This window comes from Mus caroli, chromosome 17, assembly GCF_900094665.2.
Source record: "Mus caroli chromosome 17, CAROLI_EIJ_v1.1, whole genome shotgun sequence".
In the NCBI taxonomy this organism is placed as follows: domain Eukaryota; kingdom Metazoa; phylum Chordata; class Mammalia; order Rodentia; family Muridae; genus Mus; species Mus caroli.
Genome location: NC_034586.1, coordinates 21,250,563 through 21,267,027, shown reverse-complemented (window position 1 = coordinate 21,267,027; position 16,465 = coordinate 21,250,563). Strand labels below are relative to the sequence as shown.

The following is a 16,465-nucleotide window of genomic DNA, read 5'->3' as shown; positions in this document are numbered from 1 at the left end:
GAAGGGGCGGCGCGCGAGAAAAGGAGGGGGTCCCCGCCGGCTCCGCGCCCCCGCAGTGGGGGTGGGGAAGGACGTTGGCGCCGCTTCCCCCGCCCCTCGTCCAAGCATCCCTGCGAGCGCCCCCTGCTGCCGTGCTCTCCCGCGAGACAGTATGGGGCGGGAGGAGAGGTCGGGGAGGGGGGCGCGGACCGGGTTCGCCCAGTCCCGGACTTGGGGCTGGCGGCGTACCGGCACGGAGAAACACGGACCAAGGGATGTCGTGGGATAGCTTACGTCTGGGTGGGGGCGGGCCGGGCTGATGACCCCCGCCCACTCTCCGTCCCTATCTCGGTCCCTGAGGGTCGCCCCCTGCCCGCCCCGGCCGCGTTGGCCCCGCCCCATGGGCCGCCCCCGCCGCCCCGCCTCCCCGCCACTGCTCACTCCGAAGTTTCCTGCGCTGTGCGCGGACGGGCTCCAGGGCTCGCTCGCTCCCTCTCTGGCTCGGCCGCGCCCCCGGCCCGTGCCTGCGGTCCGCGCCCGCCCCGCCGTGCATTTAGCGGTTTTCCGCATCGGGACACCGTTGCTGCTGCTGGGCGGGCCGGAGCTAGAGCTTCCGCGAGAGCTGGTGCCGGGTGGGCCGGGGGCGCGGGCCGAGGAGGCGATACTGGCCCAGCTCCGGGCTCTGGACTGGGTCCCCAGTGACAGCGCCGCCCGGGCTATGCCCACAGGGACGCCGCTGGCCACCGGAGCGAGGTGAGATGCGGAGGGTACGCGCGCTCACTGCGTGCCTGGGACCCTTTGAACTTGAGCTCTATGGGCTCGGAGCCCCTAGGGCTCCCGCAACCCTTCGCCTCGGCCTTGGGGGTGGGGCTGCCAGGCTTTGCCGGCGGGAGGGGGCGGGGGGCGCACTTGTCTCTAATAAGGAGAGACAAAGACATCCCGGCGGCCGCGGCTGTTCCCGCAGCTCCGCTCCGCCTGAGGCGGGGCGGGGGCGTCGTTCCTGGGCCAGGGTCATCGCCTGCCCTCTCTCCGCAGGTGCTGCCCTCCGCCACCATGACCGAGGGCACGCTGGCAGCGGACGAGGTCCGGGTGCCCCTGGGCGCTTCGCCTTCGGCTCCTGCAGCGCCGGTGAGGGCTTCCCCAGCGAGCCCTGGGGCGCCAGGGCGCGAGGAGCAGCGAGGATCCGGGTCCAGCGTGTTGGCTCCCGAGAGCCCAGGGACCGAGTGTGGTGCGGACCTGGGCGCCGACGAGGAACAACCCGTCCCATACCCCGCTCTGGCTGCCACAGTCTTCTTCTGCCTCGGGCAAACCACGCGGCCGCGCAGCTGGTGCCTCCGACTGGTTTGTAACCCATATCCTTACAGGGTTGGCAGGGCGCTGGGGACTGGGGTGTGGGACTCCTCTGCGTACGTCCTGTGAACCCCGGCTTGTGGGATCCGGCGGGGGCTCTGGGTAGGGGTGCTAGGGCGGCGTTCTTCTCAGAGATGGTAGGGTTAGCCTCGGAACTCGCCTGTGGAATCTGGGTTCAGAGGCACCTCGGGACGGGAGAGTATGAGCAGAAGCGGCGAGGATGCCGCCGGCTTGGAAGGGAATGAAAGGTAGTTAACTCCAGGAGTTCTACCGGGGCGGGGGAGCGGGGGGGGGGGGAGGAGATGGGAATCCCCGCCTTCTTAGCTTTCCAAACGAAACACCTGAGCCTGTGTGAAGACCCTCGCTGGAGTCTGGGGGCCGGAAAGGGAGAAAGTTTCCACCTGCTCCGTTGGCGCTGTGTGTCGGGCAGGGCTGCTCCCTGGTTCTCCTCGAAGTGACGTTGGTTTGAGAACTCACTTTTCCAGGCTGAAGTCTGTTCAGGAGCTGATTTAAGTCATGCGCAGCTGTGTGTGTGTGTGTGTGTGTGTGTGTGTGTGCAGGAGGCAGCTAGCTTTGACCCCGACCCCCTTCACCACAGTTGCCTGGGTCAAAAGGAAGGGATTGTGCCTTCTTTTTCTCGGCCCCAAGGCCACAGACTTTCACAGAAGCTTCTAGAACACGGTTGGGTCAGTACTGGCAACATTTCTGGGGTGCAAAAAGAGGCTTTTGGCCCCAGAACAGGTGGCCTTTTGGGGCTCCCCCTGATAGGCTTGATAGTCTCAGAGGAGGGGCTGAAATAATGCCTGGTAGTGCGGCCACCCCCACCCCCAGCAACTGCTCGGAACTGGTCACCAGGGCTGGGTGGGTGGAGGGCCAAGGGGAGTTGACATGGGCCCATAAACACTCTTCAGCGGAGTCAGGGACAGAGGGAAAATGAGCAATGTGTGTATATGTTTCTCTACCTTGTGTGTTTAACTGTATAAATATTAAATACAAAAGAGAAATCTGTACCAAAAAAAGTAATAAAGCCCATGTTTCTTTTCACTCCAATCCAAACATTGGGTGAGTCAGATTTTTCTCTGCTTGTAAAGGAGGGTGGTCCAGGGCTATGCTTGGGCTTCACTGCCTGCTGTCTTTGTCCTTTGCAGTTGATGGTAGTGACTGCCCGTGGTGGGCATCCTCTGGGTTGGCTGGCCCTCTGTGCAGGAGCAGGGTGACCTTGTGTGCCAGCTGTCAGTTTGTCCCCTCTGCGGGATCTAGACTGGAGGTGACTGGACCACTTGGTTTTGGTGGTGAGATTGTATGGCTGGGAATAGTGATGAGCCACCGGGCAGTGCTACTGTGGACCTTGGGGAGGTGACAAAGACCAGCCCTGTGTTAGTGCCTGAATTTGTTGTTTTCAAGCTGTACAAAATACGAGAAGAACGAGTGGACTTAGACTTGGTCTCCTGACAGCCAGGATGTGGCTACACAGGAGTCGGAGGCTGAGCCTGGTTCTCTGGCTGCTGTGTCCCCGAGGACTTCTAACAAGGTTGTTTGTGTTGCTGCCTTCAGAGAAGGTGGGGATGGGATGGCTCATGTAGGTAGACTGAGCCTTCAAGGACTGTAGAGCTAACATTTGCCACCTGGCCTGAGCCGACTGTGTGGCTTAAAGTAGAAGGTGCCCTTGTAGGTCTAAGAGAGACTCGGGTGTTATCAGGCCTGGGAGAGAGGGCGGGGTGTGTGTGTGTGTGTGTGTGTGACAAGAGCTCTCAGTTGAGGAAGGAAATGCCAGGCTGTCCCTGCAGGTAAGAGCACCAAGGGGAGATAGGTAGATCTTCCCTCTCCAGTACGTCCCTGTCCTGGGGCTGCTGGCAGGTTCCAGGAGGCCTGCCACACCCCCATCTTCTTGCTGTTGTCTACCTCAACAGTTTGATTCTCCTACTTCTGAAACCCAAGGATTCTGCATATCCCCAAGCTAGGGAGATGCCATGTGGGGAGAGCTGGTTTTCCAGGTTATTTGGCCTTGTCAGCACTCTGTATCTGTCCAGTGGGGTGGGTTCATTAGAGCCCTGGCCACATGGGGATGGGTCTGACCCTCAGCAGATGCTAGGCTCTGAAGTAGGGGTGTGAAGCTGGGCCTCAGGGAGATCCTAAAATAAGCTGCACGCCTGGACAGGCGGGGGGGATCAGCTTACTGGGGAAGCCCGTGTGGGCCGAGGCTTCCCGAGCTCTTTATGTTCCTCATTCCTGGGAGGTGGGGGGGGGGTGGCTTTGTATGAGGCAGGGGAGCCTGGTGATTGGCATGGCCAGGATTTTACAAGGACTATGTGGTGCCCTGTGGCTAGAGAGAGTTTCCTGGGCCTCAGTTTCCCCTGCAGGTAGACAGCGTGACAGCGGGACCTCCGGCCTTTCCCCAGAGCAGGGAAAATCAGCTTTGCTCTGAGAAGCAGCTGCTGGCTCCCAGCAGATGCCTGCCAGTCATAGCTGGGCTTCTATTGGCTGTTGGAGCAGAGGGAAGTACTTTCTCCCAGTCTCGGACTGTTCTGGAACTTCCTAGTGGAGGTACCAACATAAACGTAGTCCCAGTTCTACATGGATGGTGTCTCCCATCCCTGTGGCAAAGGAGCCTCCAAGGACAGCCTTTGTCTTTATTGATTTAGTTCCCTCTTTAAAAATACAATCGGGCTGGAACTTTTGGGGAGAGCGCTGTTTCTCCTACACAGGCTTATTTATAGAGGAAGGTGGGTGGGACCCGTGTGTTGTAGCCTGCTCCGCCGCTGGGTTATGTTCTGCCCCGGCTCCCCCACCCCACCCCAGGCTCCTGACCCAGAACTGCCTGCAGTGCAGCTGCCTGCCCCAGCAAGGGAAGGTGGGGCCTCCCAGGGGTGTGAAGCTCAGCAGTGGGCACCCAGCTGGCCTGTGTCAGCAGGGAAAGTGAGCTGTAGACATTGAGGATCTAGGAGGAAATCTGGGGTGTTCAGAGGTGACAGTCTTTGGGGGGAGGGAAATCCCCTTTAACCTCTCTTTTTCCCCATAACTGACAAAGAATGAAGGGCATGTCAAGGTCACGGAGGTGAAGGGGAACTGGTTGGGCCGAGCCCAGCTTGGAAGCGCACACATTTGTTGAACCCCTGGCTAGACAAGCCTAAGAAGGTCTGTATGCCATCTTTTAAAAATGGATGCTTTGAGATGCCAAGGGCAAACTGCTTCAAGGTGGCTGCTAGTACCTGATTCTCCACTGGCATGTATATCCCCAGTGGAGACTTACGGGTGCTGGCCTTAGGGGTGAGGAGACAGCCTTTACCCTTGCCCTGGCTTTGCCTGAATCCTGTGCTCTGAGAAGGGTCCATCTCTGCTGCTTTAGAACATCCAAACTGGCTCTCAGGGGAACTGTGTTGATTGCTGGGGGTCATTGGGCCTCTAGGGACTCTTGGGCCTGACTTCTGAGCCAGGAGTACTTATAAGTAGCAAAGGCCCCTGTGGCCTTGGCTGGTACTCGCTTGAGGAATGTTGTGGTCTCTAGAGGATCCTTTGAGGGTTCTCGGTGGGAGCCGGTGGCTTCCTCCCTGGCTTCTCCATCTGTAACTGGAGACCTTGCTGAGTCTTTCTCCCACTGTTAACTCTTCATGACAGCTTCTCTGGACTCTGCAGACTCTGCCAGACAGAGCCACTGCTGGCTCCGTCCGTGTCCACCACTCTGACCCGGTTAGGGTTATGGAATGTGGACCAGCAGTGCTAGCTTCCCGGGTCTTGACAGGCACTCTTACCTACCTAGGGACGTTGGCCCTGCATTTCAGGTGTCAGCCTTCCCTAAGGTCCTCGATCTGAGCGTTCAGTCAGTGCAGGTCATTGATGGGAGAAGAGTTGCAGGACAGCTTTTGACGCTCCTAGCCCACACCTATCAAGTGGGAATCTGGAGCAGGTATTGATTCATGCTTTATCATGGTGAGGGCACATGGTGGCTCTGGGACTCATTTGTGTACAGGGATGTAGCATCCTAACCAAGAGCTGTAGGTGGTGGGATGTTGGGAAGACCCTCAGATGGATGTCTCCCAGGATAGGGTTCCCCTAAACTTTTCATTGGAGAGTCATTCATACTTGCATCATGGAGGTGACACATCCATGGGATGTTACCTTTCCAGGCTCATCCCTCCACGGGATGCACATGATGCCAGTGAAGGTCTACAGGGTACACATAGGGATCGGAGGCTTAGTCTAGGACAGGCTCAGCTCTGGTGGGGGCTGTGCCTCCCAGATCTGCTTGTGTGGCTCAGGGATGGCTGTGTAGGGTCAAGGCTACCATGCAGTGTCCAGGTGGACTGACAGGCCTGCCCTCCTGATTAAGGCGTCACCTTCCTAACAGACACATCACACATCTGCATCCTGGCACCCTGGGGGAGGTGGCCCCAGGCTCACTTGTGTTGCCAGTGGGTGATGACTTCTTTCACTAGGCCTTACCCTGCTTATTCCTAATCACCCTGGCATTGACCAGACCCAGGGCCCCTTTTTGATGGTCTCAGCACCTCAAGTGAACAGAAGAGCCTGACCATCAGCTACTTGGGGACCATAGCAGACTCCCACCCCACGTTCTCCATGGAGATCTTCCCTGATAGAGCCCTGCGTTGTGAGGAATTGTGGAGGGAGTGGCCATGGCTCCGTCATTCAGCAAAGGTCTCCCCAACAGAACCATTTGGGATCCAGCTGTCCTTGTGCCTGTGGTGGATGGGTCTGGACTAGAAGCTGCTGGTACCAGGACCAGGGAGGTGGTAGCTACAGTGTGTCTGTGTAGAGAGGAAGCCAGATGGGCCATCACGTGCCATGGTTCTGCTCCTAAGGTAAGTGGTCTGAGGCAGGAGGAAATATGGTGGAAAGGGCTCTGGATCCCAAGAGCTTGCTGTTAGCAGCGTGGGATGTGAGATGAGACGGAGAATTGGGATATCAGAGAATAGTGGATGGGCCAGCCTGGGAACTCGTGGATGGGCCAGCCTGGGAACTCGGGAATCTAGTGTGCTCGCTGATGAGGCTCAGGAAGAGGGCAGGATTGGAACCCAGCCCGGTGGGAAATTGAGGTAAGGCAGGACTTAAGGGCACTCCAGGACAAGGTCTGAGAAGTGGGTCCCGGTGTCCTCATATCTTGGAGGCGTGGCCTGCATAACATGCTGAGACACCCCAGCACCATGCTGGTAGGGCACGGCACACAGAGCAGGCTGTGGGTGTCTCCGTGGCCGCAGGAGCACGCAGGGTGGTCTGGGAGCTCCCCTTGCTTCCTCGCGTGCAGTGGGCCTGGCTCCCAGTGCTGCTGGCAGACGCCCCATTCAGGGTCAGGATGTGGAAGAATGCGGGGGGGATGGGGCAGCCTGTCAAACAGGGATGAGTCCAGAGCAGTGGCCTGTGGCCAAGTCCAGTCCTCGGGCTTGAGCAGTCAAGGTCAGGCGTGCAAATCCGTTACCTTTGTTTATGCAGATGTTGGCCCTGGTGCTGAGCTGAGCCTGCTGGGGAGGGGGTAGCAGCTCTCGGGACCTGACTCAAAATGTTCTTCCATACCTTGGGAGCCGTTAACCTTCTCTCTTCTCCTGGGTGGTTAGTCTTGGCCTAACTTGGAGCACTCCTAAGAAATGTATGCCCAGGTTAAATGTCTAAGTCTGGGATTAAATTAAAGGCCACAGCCCTGGGCAGAGACAAGGTGTGTGGTGGTGTAGCCCTGGGCAGAGACAAGGTGTGTGGTGGTGTAGGGCTGGATCCTTGATCAGAGATAAGAGACAGGCCAGACAGGATGCAGTCCTGGGAGCCAGGGATGTAGAGGAAAAAGGAACCTACTGGCCCTCAGCCCATCTCCAGCTCAAGAGAGTTGGCAGGTCTGGGTACCATACCCAGAGTGCTGTGCCTGCCTGGAGTGACAGGCTGGATGCTTAAGCCACTCACCGTTTCCTCAGGAAAGGCTTTATGGGACAGACTTGAGCCACGCCTGCCATGTGTCTGCCAGGGTTGGTATCTTCTGGCTTCTCAAATCGTTCTAGGCACTGTGACTAGCAAGGGGAGGAGGTGAAGCCACGGGCTGGCAGGGAGATTGGGGTTCTGTTGGTAGGGGCAGTTGAGGAGTACGCAGATTAGACACTGGATTGGGGAACTCCAGCCTCTGCATGATTGCTGCTTCCAGCGCCAGGATGTGTGAGCCTTGGATAGAAGAGCCCTGAACAGTCAGGAGCCAGCCCCTCCTGATGGATTTCAGGGGTCCTAGAGAACCTCCCTCCCCTTTTTTAAAAAAAACATGGGCTATCCAAGCCTTTACCAAAGTTTGAACCTGGACTTAGAAGCCTCCCCTATGCTCTCAGAGTTAAGGGTTCCCAGGATTAAAGCAGTTAACTCTCGCTGCCCAAGTTGGAGGGGTGATCCACCAGGCTTGATGGTCCATCAGGCACACCTATACCTGCACCTATACCCACCGCCTCCAGATAAGAGACCCATGGGTTAGGCCTTAGTCCTGCCTGGTCCAGCCAGGTTCTTCACCCTTTGCTGTTTGCATTCCTTGGAACTTCTGTGTTCTTTCATGAGGGAAGTAACCATGGCACAAAAAGGGATTCTTTGTATCTGAGCATTAGGCAAAGAGTCATTGCCTCATTAATGGGGCACTGCGGAGCCTCAGCCTCTTGGCTGGCCAGACCTGCAGCAGGCAATAGGGAGAAGGCCCTGTTTTGGGCTGGAGAACAGGCCAATCCTAGGGACCACAGCCCCTGCCTGGCCATGTGGAAAGAGATGATTGCTGCATCCCAGCATGGCCTGACCCTGGCAGCACACAGGATGTTCCTGGCAGACACAGTGATTGGCTTGGTTGCTCTGTTCTCTTCCCTTTGGATTATGCTAATGTCCCCTCCACAAGCTGAGCTCTAGGTTGGTTCAGCTGGGACAGACAGTGACCTGGGGAAGGGGCTTCAACGGTATAAGGGCAGATTGCTCTGCCCACCCCACTTTGTTCTGGCCCTCTTCTTTACTTATCTCTACCTGGTGAAGCTCTTGGTGGGGGATGGGAGTAGGAGTCAGTTCTGGACGATTAAAGGGGGCACCCTGACACTGTTAGGGGACAGTGGCCTTTACCGTTGGAGGAGCTGGAACCCCTTGGGTCCTAGGTCCCTGTAGCTGCAGGAAGGTTAGCAGGGCAGTTGACTCTGAGGCTTGTGTGTACAGAGTAGTTGGGGGGGGGGGGCATGTGCAGTGCATGGATGGCAGGTGCAGTGGATGGATGGATGCAGGGAGAGGCTGCTGGCCAGGTCTGTTGTGCATAGGGCAGGTGCGCAGCAGGTACTCGGTAGGAACTCCTGAGTGAGGACTATACTCCCTCATGCTGGCAGCATAGGCCCCAGTTCTGAGTAGCACCTGGGCTCCCTGGGCCCTGTCATGTTGGCCCATACTGTGGCGTATGTAGCCCATGGCAATAAAACCGATGGGTTCAATGGATTTCCTGGAAATTAGTGGGAGTGATGTAAGCAGACTTGGGGCATCCTCCAAAGTTGAGGTGGTAGAAAAGGTACCAAAATTGCATTGTTTCTGTGGACAGATCACCTTTTGGGCCTCGGTTTTCTCCCCTGTGGCCTCCAGCTGAGCGGCAGGGAAAGGCTATACTCCCTCATGCTTCCATCTCTGTGCTGGGCTGACTGTTGTCCCCTTCAGAGTGTGTGACCAGCAGAATGTGAGGCTGGCCACCCCTATTTGACAGTGGGATATATTCAGATGTAACTAACTAAGCTGAAGGATAGGTTGGACTGAGTGCCTCAGATCCAGTGATGGAAGTCTCTGTGGGGAGGGGATAGACTGTGCGGCAACCGAGGGAGAGAGAGAGAGAGACAGACAGACAGACACAGATAGACAGACAGACAGACACTGGAGCAGCATGGCCACAGCCATAAACAGTGACTGTCACTAACACCAGATGTAGAAGGCCAGGTACAGCCTCCCCAGAGCCTTGGAGATAAGCAATCCCTGCTGAGGCCTGGCCTGGGGACTTGGAGCTCAGACAGAGTAGGAGTTTGTGTTGTTGAGGCCGCTGACCTGTGGTGCTTTTGACAGAGACACAGAACCTCGGCCCAGCTGGTGGCAGGCTTGCCCATGTGGCTGAGAGTGCCCTTCTATGCACGCACGCATGAATGAGCCTTTCCCAGATAGCGTGCCCCACTCCTGGAGGGAGATGAGCAGCTCGGCTTGCTAGGGCAGGAGGCTGTGATGTGCTAACTGGGGGTGGCCACTTGGGACAAATCAGATGCTCAGTGTCAGGCTCTTAAGACAAGGGGTGGGCCACCTGGGGAGAGGAGAAAATCAGCCATGAAATTGGTCATTCTGACTGCCTGGCCGGCCAGTCAGGCCATGCCTGGGGCTTCCTGTTCTGGTCAGAGGCCCCTCCCAGAAGCTACCGCAGGTGTCTGGTGTGTTTATAGGGACATCTCCAGGGAGATTTGAACCACTCCCATCCAGTCTAGAAGGTGCCTTGAAGGTCAGTCCAAAATGGGAGTGTCTAGTGAGTTTTTACAAAGCTGACCACTCTGTCCGCGAGGAAGCCTGCTGAGGTACCCCTGGGATTCCTCAACCCTCTCTCTGTCCTGGTTGTCTCTGTCCTTTGGTTTTGAGCAGAACAATGGAGATGTCAGACAAACCTCTTCAGTGTGAAAGCTGACGTTCAGGTTCCCAGAGCTGTGGCCCCTAAGACCTTGGATGTTACCTGTCTCTAGCTGTTCCAGTTGTCCTCAGAGGAGCAGGACTGTCTCCCTCTTGCTGTCCATGGTGAGGAGTGTTGACCCCAGATGGCCAGGGAGGAAACTGCTGTAGTGTTGAAGCTGCACCCTGCCCCCAGCTTCCAGCCCCAGCTCAGAGAATACAGAGAAGTCCATTATGGCCCATTAGGTTTCTCCCGGGGACACTCAGGCCTTGCTCTCCCAAGACTGACCATTGGATAGTGATTAGGCTAGAGGGACATGGGCTGGGTTTGAACAGGGATAGCTGGAGGAGGAGTAGCTTTGGCCCGAGAGGGAGACCCTTGAGGTGCTTGTTTATGCAATTATTGTGTTAAAGTGTGGTACCATGGTTACCTCGAAGCTGACCCAGGCACCTCCTGGCTAGTGGCCATGTGCTTCTTCTGCCTTGAGGGTAACTTGACCCTCGAGATGTCTGTGCCCTTGGGGTTCATGCTCAACCTCTCTGTCCTATACTTCAAGTAAGAGAGGTAACCTGCAAGTTGAGGGCCTACACCCTGGCCACTGTCATGCATCTGAAGGTGGCAGAGGACCTAGTGAGAACCAGGCACCCTGTGGAGGGCCTGGGGTTGGAGCAGTATGGGGATGGCTGTTCTTCAGCGGGACACCTCCAGCTATCTTTCCACGCCAAGGATTCTAGTCCTAGGATGCAGCCTAATCTGACACAGGGAAGAGAACCCTGCCCAGATGCCCAGCCACTGCTGTTTGAAGGCACAGAGGGACATGAGGGACATGGGGACCACACAGCAGTGTCCCTATCATGTCCCTTTGTCTTTGGCAGCAGTTGCCAGTCCAGCCTCTGGCCGACGGTTGGTGAGTCAGCCTGCATTAGTACCTCATTAAAATGGACAGGATCTTCCTGGGATGCTGAGGGAAGCCCAGTCGGCTCCTGCCCTTGCCCTGGCTGGCTGAGGCATCCACTCTGACTGTTAGCACTTGCTGTATCCCCATCACTCCCACCACACTCTGGACTCAGCAGGGCTCAGGGTGTGCATAGGACACCTTCCACAGGATACTTTGCTCCAGTCCTTTCTGGGGCGGTGGTGGCCTAGACCTGCTGTGTCACTGGTGACTAGATGGGACCTGCATGTATCCTGCGACTATGGCCCATTGTGCCTGGCCTTAGCATCCTCCTACACCATCATTGTCTCTCATCATTGTGGAGTGAGGGGCCAATAAGAAATAGCTGTAGGCACTGTGGCCATGTGGCCATTCCCAAGCCAGTTTCATAGTAGAGGAGTTGGGGTTGGTACAGGCATGCCTAGCTTCTCCAATGCTGTCTGTGGGTGACAGAGGCCAGCTCTGCGGCTGGGGCTTGCTGCTGAAAGAAACTCAGGGTACCCTGTGAAATTAGCATTTCCACCCAAAGATACAAATGAAATTAACCAGGAGTCATCAAACATGGAGTAAGAGTGGTTTTTATTTAAAATCCCGGTCTGGGGCTTGGGGATTTGCTCGCTGGCTCTCGTGTGTACGTGTGCCACTGCACATGTGCAAGTCACAGGACCACTTGTAAGACTTGGATCTCACCTTGCATCATGTGGGTCTTGGAGGTAAAACTCTGTCATCGGGTCACCTGCAGAGCCATCCCAGGGTCTTTATTTTGAGGCAGAGTCTCACGGAGCCCAGTCTGGCCTTGACTTTATTATATATAACTGAGGATGGCCGTGGACTTGCCTCCTGGCCTCCATCTCCTGAATGCTGACATTATAGGTCCGTACCACTGTGCCTAGTTTATGTAATAGTAGGGCTCAGACGTGGAGCTCTGTGTGTGCTAGGCACAGACTCTACCAACTGACCTATCTCCAGCTCCTGCATCTTTTTAAATCCTAGGAATTCGATGACCTCACTGCGAGCCTGAGTGTTTAGAAGATGTTAGTTGCCTAGTGTGGACATAGCTGGCCTTCATTCTCCAGGGTGTTGGATCCTCATTATTGGTGTGACAAGCACGGTCTGACATTCTATGTGGGTGTATCTCTGGTTAGCCCTTCAGACCCTGGATCCAGGAAGGCCTCTGGTACCCACTTGGAGCACCTCGGCCCCTGTCCTGTGAGCTGAACAGTGGGCATGCATTGGCCATTACATGTTACCTGCGTGTACGATGTAGCTACCCGTACCTAGCAGAGTCTCAGTTCACGCCTCTGCAGCTTGGCCCATGTGGATACTGTCATCGCCTAGCTCTGCCCCTCTCCCAGTCCTGACACTGCCAGTGACTTGCCCCACTTACAACCCTGACCCAACTAGCCCTGGCTATAGGTATGGACTGGCTACTGCCACCTCACCTCATCCTCTAAGGGAGCCTTGGGGACCAGGTGGTTGGTGATACACCTCCTGCTGAGGTCTTCCAAGTTGTTCCCGGGTCCTCATTGTTCCTGTGTAACAGACCCTGCCAGGCCTCTTTCTGTGAGATTGAGGCCTGAGGCCCGTAGAAAGGGCATTGTACAATATGGTTGGTCTGTCTGAGGTTTGCTTGTACTGTCAGTGACTAGCTGGGTGTGGGCCGTTGTAGCTCAGGACCAGGAGTCATGGAGGCATGGGGGGGCTCATGGCCCCAGTTGAGTTTCTGAGTATGGACCACTCCAGCTCCCTCATGCTTTCCCAGCTTATGGAGGTTGGTGGCTTTCTCTCCTTCAGTGCCGCTGCCCTGCCCCTAATGTGGGTCCACCAGGAGTGCCCTCCAGGCAGGGACTCCCAGGTGGTTTTGGTTTTGTGGAGGCTCTGAGATATGAAAACATTGTTGAGTGACACAGGGTCAGTAGCGCTGACCTGCTTGGTGAGGTAGGGGCTCTGAAGACTTCCTGTGCAGCAGGTTGTGAGTTGTTGTAGAGATGGCAGCTGTCTAGGAGGTGAGGCCACTGCCCAAGAATGACTCCCTCTAACACCATTGTGTTCCCAAGTGCCATCATCAAAAGGAATGTTCCCCCAAGCCAGACAGCGCCAGACAGACAGATGGGAACAAGCTTGTCAGGTGGGATGGGAACAAAGGCTCACCAACCAGTAGCAGATACAAGGCCACGGTGTTTGTGTCAGAAGCTGGGCCTGCTGCCACAGTCTTCCATAATATTGCAGAACCTTGTGTGCTTCTCCACATTGGGATCTGGGTCACCAAGCAAATGGAGCAAGGTCCAACCAGCCTGAAGCCATCGGGGAGGCTGGGTGTATGCTAGGAAGGGGTAGAGTCAGACCCACTAAGGCCTGGTTCAGAAGAGCTGCTCGGGTGGGAGTGCTTGGAATTCAGAGACCCAGAGGGAGAAGCCTTCAGGCCACCCCATCCCTTCCCATTCACTATGTGTCCCAACTCCATCCCCAGGTGGCAGTGTGTACCACCCTTCCCTGGTGGTAGCTCTGCCTGCTTTACCATGACATCAGGCTGGTGTCCCCCTGAACCTTCCCCCACTGACTTGCAGTTTTTCACAGAGTATCAGGAGGAAAGCTGGTTTCTTCTCATTTGCTGTGAAAGAATGGGCTCCATTGTGCCCTGTGCATGGGCAGGCTTGCGGCTCCTAATTGGGAAATTGGCTGTCTGGGCCTGACCCACTGGGCTGTTATTACAGTGTGTGAGTGTCTGTGTGGTACAGGCTGCAAACGGCTTCTGAGTTTTGCCTTTTGATTGCGCATTGCCATATCTCTGTGGTCACTCCCTTGTCTTCACATTGCTCTAAAGGGGGCGTAGTGTTCCTGGTAGTGAGCTCCTACCAAGAGTTTCTCAGGAGTGGGGCGGTAGGAATTGCTGGTTAACTTGATGCTTTCTCAAGGCCTGGCAGGGCCTGATAAAGGAGACATCGAGCCTCTAGTGGCCTTAGTGGCAAGGCGGGTGAGAGATCACATTTTATCCCATGAGGTACTCTGGGACCCAATGTGGGTATAATGAGCTTCATGGAGTTTGCTAGGTGACCCTGAATGTTTCTAAGTTCCTGCTGGCCCAGCTTGTCCTAGAAGCCAGTGGTCTTTAGTCACCTGTCCAGAGCAAAAGGCAGAAGCACCTGCCTGCCTGCCTGCCTGGCACATGACATGCCCAAGTCTCTACATCTTGTTTACTTTACCAAGCTCCTGTGTGTTCCCCCCCACCCCCCGACCTCCAGGGACCAGGGTCTCAGATAAGACAGTAGCAGCTACTATGCAGGCATTGTAGGCTGACCCCAAAGCTGCTTGTACTATTGGGGTAGATCATGAGTCACATAAGTAACCCATGAGTGTACAGCTCTGTATCTGCCACCCTAGTCTTACACTTGGGCATCTATGGCTGCAGTGTGCTTCGGAGCACTTCTCACCATGCAGGGAGCACCATGCCCATGCATCTCTGCTGACTGCCTTCATCCCATCTCCCTGTTCCAAGGCTCCATGTAGTGGCATCACATGCTTGCATGTGTTGGATGGTGTACTGTGAACCATCTGACTTCAAGGTTTAGTTTCACCGTAGCAAGGTGTAGTTAGAGAGCTTTTGTGTTTGTGGACATGTGTCCAGGTGTGTAGCAGAAAGCGCTGCAGAGAACGGGCGGGCTCTGAATGCAATGTGACTTCCTGGGTTTCGTCTTTCTGGGTAGATACCAGGAATGGGATTGCTGGGTCACGTAGGAACATTGTTTGGTCACATAACGAAACTTCCAGGGGCATTATAGAACAACCCCTACTTGCTAACCGTTTCTCCCACCTATGAGTCTGGGCCCCAAGGTGCTGTAACAGGATGTGTGGCATCTCCAGTGTGCAGTAGCCGTCTAGTGGGTCTGAAAGTGGGGTCTTGGCTGTGCTTCCAGAGCCTGACTACTCCCTGCTAGGTCCTGACTCCCAGTTGGGGTGGGGACAGGTGTCACTGTCAGGTGGCGTCTGGGCCATGGGTAGGAGTAGCTGGCGCGAGTGTTTGTTCTGCATCCGTCCCTCCCTTCATTCTCGAGAGGTTTTCAACACCCACACTTGGAATAAAAGAAAAATTATTAATGAGCTTGGTGCGGTTGCCATGGGAACCTGTTGCTAATGAATCTCTGGGGTTTCCTCTTACCTTTGGGGAGCTAGAGGAAGGCTGAGCTATGCTCAGACCAAGCATGCTTCCTTCTCTTTGGGTTGCCTTGGCAACGCCTGTCACTAATCCCCAGCCAGCTCCTGGTTTACCAGCCTGGCCCCAGGAGCCAGCTGCCCGCTTATGCTTACATAAAGCCTCTTACTGTGATCCTAGCTGCTCCCAGCCCCACCCGGCCCCATGGAGCACCACCATTCCGCTCTGGGCCACACATGGGATCCCTAGGGTGTGGAGAACAGATACAGTGTCTCAGGCTTTGCTAGAGAGAGGACTCTACATGGATTGGGTGGGGCGGAGTTCCGACTCTGAAGTACCCAAGCAGGAAAGGGTACACAGGGGGCCCAAACTAGGACTCATGAGATGACACTTGGCAGGGCTGCTACCCAAGTGCATAGCCTCGTTGACCCATGACTGCCATCTTGATGGAGCCCTGAGGGTCCTGGGGAAAAAACAGGCCATCCTGAGTCCTAGTGTCCTGCCCACCAGGTGACAGAGGGAAGAGGGTATCAGGGTCTGGAGAACTTGCTGTGTGGGATAAGCCTGTCTACAGCCAGGTTATAGAGCAGGGCTGAAGAGCTTTGAGTTCAAGGGATTGGGCATTTAGTAAATAGTTGCGTGAGATCCATGAAAGGACAAAGGGAAGGGTCTGTGTCACCTAGGGTAGTGGAACATTTGGCATAAACCCCAAGCATGGGCCTAAGATAGCCAGCTTCTCAACCCAATGATCTTTTCCTGGACTGACTACTGGCCACGGTCAGCCTGTGTTCTCGGGGCGTCTTGTAGAGTCTTGCAGGGAAGGGGTGGTAGATACAAGATGGCTGATAAGAGGGTGCTGGGCAGGAGGCCTCTCCCAGCTTCAGTGTACGTGTCTAAGATGTGGATGGAGAAGGTGTGGGTGGGAAAGGCCAGAGTGGATGACATGTCCACACAATGCTAGGCCCTGTCGTCTCCAAGAGTCGGCACGTGACCCCTTTGTTCCGGGACATCTGAGGCCCCAGCATGAGTCATTTATTTTTTCTTTTTGTGTCTGTGACAAATGGCTGAGTGAGTGAAAACAGTTTAGGATAAAGACTGATTTTAGCTCATGGTTTCAAAAGTTTCATTCCGTGGTCAGCTGACATATATGTATGTATGTATGTACATATGAAATATATATATACATACATACATATATGTATATATATGTCTCTCTATATGCATATATATGTGTGTGTGTTATATGTGTGTGTGTGTTATATGTGTGTGTGTGTATATACATGTTCATATACATATAGATATATCACAGACACACCTACCTCTCTACAGGGAGTTTATGAAGAAGGCCAGTGAGCACAAATAGTTGTGCATCAGCAAGTTTTGCCTTCATCCCCTTCTTCCTTTAGGTCCCCAGACTATAGGATGG

General features: G+C 55.4%; 1 protein-coding gene across 2 annotated transcripts in view; it reads left to right on the top strand.

Moving 5' to 3' along the window:
• The first annotated feature begins 416 nt into the window (after positions 1–416).
• Positions 417–16,465, top strand: part of Cacna1h (calcium voltage-gated channel subunit alpha1 H) — a 59,461-nt gene continuing 43,412 nt past the window's right edge. For both annotated transcript variants that reach the window (XM_021149895.2, XM_029471410.1), the window contains exons 1-2: positions 417–732; positions 1,015–1,331. In XM_021149895.2, coding sequence (XP_021005554.2) covers positions 1,033–1,331 — 299 coding nt within the window. In that variant the 5' untranslated portion in view covers positions 417–732; positions 1,015–1,032. The remainder of the gene's footprint in view (positions 733–1,014; positions 1,332–16,465) is intronic.